The sequence below is a fragment of the Durio zibethinus genome, chromosome 1 (assembly GCF_047325235.1).
Source record: "Durio zibethinus cultivar Kanyao isolate XHJ-2024 chromosome 1, ASM4732523v1, whole genome shotgun sequence".
Lineage (NCBI taxonomy): Eukaryota > Viridiplantae > Streptophyta > Magnoliopsida > Malvales > Malvaceae > Durio > Durio zibethinus.
Genome location: NC_143162.1, coordinates 10,504,315 through 10,506,894, shown reverse-complemented (window position 1 = coordinate 10,506,894; position 2,580 = coordinate 10,504,315). Strand labels below are relative to the sequence as shown.

Genomic DNA, 2,580 nt, shown 5'->3' with positions numbered 1-2,580 from the left:
ATGGACCTGTACTCTGAGACGAACCTTCAATTTCGTGACAGTAAAATTTTCGTTGCTAATTGTTCAAACAGGGGTTTTCTCTTTTTCGGTAGTCACTTTCGATTTACGTAATTATCTCAAATAAGTTTGTACTATTGGTATTAAAAAAATCTTTTTAAAAAAATTATTAACAAGTACCTTTGAAGCACCTTTTAAAAATTATTTAATTTATTAGTATTTATAGTAACAATTGTGTATTAAAAGCAATATCTGATCATGATTTTCAATATATTAAGTGAAATAATATCTTTATATAATAATCTTAAAAAAAGTCATCCAGTAGCAAAATCCTAAAAATAAAAGTTAATACTTATTTGAAGAATAAAATACTGTAATAAACTAATTTACATCATGCATCCATACTATTCTATTGTAAATCTTGCAGCCGTGGACTGAGCACATCCAATTCAAAACCAAGCTAGATTTTGTTGTATTCCCGGCGTAATGAGTTGGGGGTATAGGCAAAAGTAGCTAATTATGCATCTTGGCTTCGCCCCGGTTTTTCTTGTATATCAGACTTGTTCTGTTTCTTTGGATCTTGAAATAAAATTGCAATTGTCCAAAAAGATTTCATCGAGCTTTTGGGGAAAGAAAATTGTAAAATGTGAGTCTGGTCTTATTGAAATCAAAAGAAACTAAAGGAAAATGAGAGGGAAATATTGTTATTACAGGCCAACGCAATTTGTCGATGCGGTAACCCCTCCATCCACAACAAGGTTATGACCACTCACATACTTGGATTCATCACTAGCAAGGTATAGAGCAGCCTCTGCTACGTCTTTAGCCCTGAGGGTTGGACCTTTCAAATAGGCCAGGCCTCGCACAAACTCCTCCATCTTCTCCACTTCCTGATCATATGGAATCCCAAAATTCATAAATTCCTCTTCTTCTTCTTCATCGCTGCCACTGCTCCGCCATGCATTAACAAGCATTGAAGTCGCCACTCCAAATGGAGAAATGCAATTCACTCTAATCCCAAACCGGCCTAGCTCACACGATGTGTTCTTTGTGAGCCCAACAATGGCGTGCTTCGATGCTGTGTAAGCATGTGGACCTAGCCCTCCCATGACTCCAGCAACACTAGCCGTGGAAATAATGCACCCTCCTCCTCTGGGAATCATCACTCTTGCTGCATGTTTAATTCCTAGCGCCACACCTCTCACGTTTACACGCATAACGCGGTCAAACTCATCGATGTCAAAATCAACAATGCTCTTGTGCTTTTTCTGATCCCCAAGCACCCCGGCATTGTTAAAAAGGACATCAATCCGTCCATATCGTGAAATTGTGGAGTCTACTAAGTTTTCAATGTCTTCTTCCAAGCTAACATCACAATGAACAAAAGTAACTGAAGGAGCCAAGGAGTCAGCAAGTGCAGTTCCAGCCGTGTCCTCAACATCTGCAATGATTACTTTTGCACCATGCTTAGCGAAAAGCCGAACTGTTGCCTCCCCAATTCCTCTGGCGCCGCCTGTGACAATTGCAATTTTTCCCTCCAGCCTAGACAATAAGATGAACAAGTACTTTAGTTGATATTATATATCAATAAGTCAAGATTCAACTTTCAATCATATTTGTCTAATTAAATGCCTATCAAGATTTCTATATATTTTTCCAGCCTTTCTCTAGGTCCTAATGCATAGCGTATATGTACATATCAAAAGAAGAATACCATAAGCAAAAGCTAAGAGCTAACAAGGAAATGCGAAATTTTGAAAGTAGTTGCTATTACCTTTTAGAGGAGAGAGGATTAATATTCTCCCTGTCCAAGACATGGAGGGCTTGAAACGTTTTATCTGGCATCAATTGAGTAGTCATGGTTAGAGGCAGAGCAGGGCTTGCGGAGGGGAGCGAGGAGCACAATGGCCTGATGCTACTGCTGATGGTGGTTGTAGGTGAAATGAGGGGGAAGAGAATGCGCAAATGAAAGGAAGAAAGCTATTGCTGCGGCTTGGTGTATGTTACAGCTATATATTGTCTACTAGAGAGTGACTTTTCATGATAACTTCACAAGAATTGGTAATTAAATTAAGGAAAGAAAACTACAATTAATATATTGTTTAAAAATTTTGCAAAATAATGTGTTAAAAGCAAAAAAATAATAATAATAAAATAATAATTTAATTTTCTTAATAAAAACACCCATTTGACCGAATTTTTAAGCTGAATAAACAAAGGATCTCACCACCTATCAGTCTCGACCGGCATTGAATAATTGAATGTTAATGTAGTAGTTAGTTTATGATTTGCATGTTCTGTTTATCAACACACATTTGTGATTTTGGTTTTTACTTTTCACCATTAAGGAAAAGGAAAATTGGTCTTACTTCTAAATACAACCCTCCATTATTGGTCTAAACTAACCTTTCCTTATGGTTATTTGGGACCACTGCATGGCCAATGACTCCAACTCAATACAAATTAAAAAGCTCCACACCTATCTATGTATATAATACTAACATAATTATCAATTAATAAATTAAGCTAATAAGGAGATTTGAGAAATCCCCAGTAATCATCTATACATACATATATATATAT

At 36.5% G+C, this 2,580-nt stretch overlaps 1 protein-coding gene across 1 annotated transcript; it reads right to left on the bottom strand.

The window, feature by feature from the left end:
* Nucleotides 1–270: 270 nt before the first annotated feature.
* LOC111311152 (short-chain dehydrogenase reductase 2a-like) lies at nt 271–2,014 on the bottom strand. Its single transcript, XM_022910523.2, has 2 exons — nt 1,772–2,014; nt 271–1,539 (listed from the first exon to the last, which is right to left on the bottom strand). Exons 1-2 carry the CDS (start codon nt 1,855–1,857, stop codon nt 705–707), a joined length of 921 nt encoding a protein of 306 aa, XP_022766258.1. The 5' UTR covers nt 1,858–2,014; the 3' UTR covers nt 271–704.
* Nucleotides 2,015–2,580: the final 566 nt, after the last annotated feature.

Excerpts from the sequence above, each read along its gene's own strand:
- LOC111311152 (XM_022910523.2), bottom strand. The coding sequence starts at position 1,857 with ATGACTACTCAATTGATGCCAGATAAAACGTTTCAAGCCCTCCATGTC. Across the intron at positions 1,540-1,771 it reads AATCCTCTCTCCTCTAAAAG|GCTGGAGGGAAAAATTGCAA; the intron begins GTAATAGCAACT and ends CTTATTGTCTAG.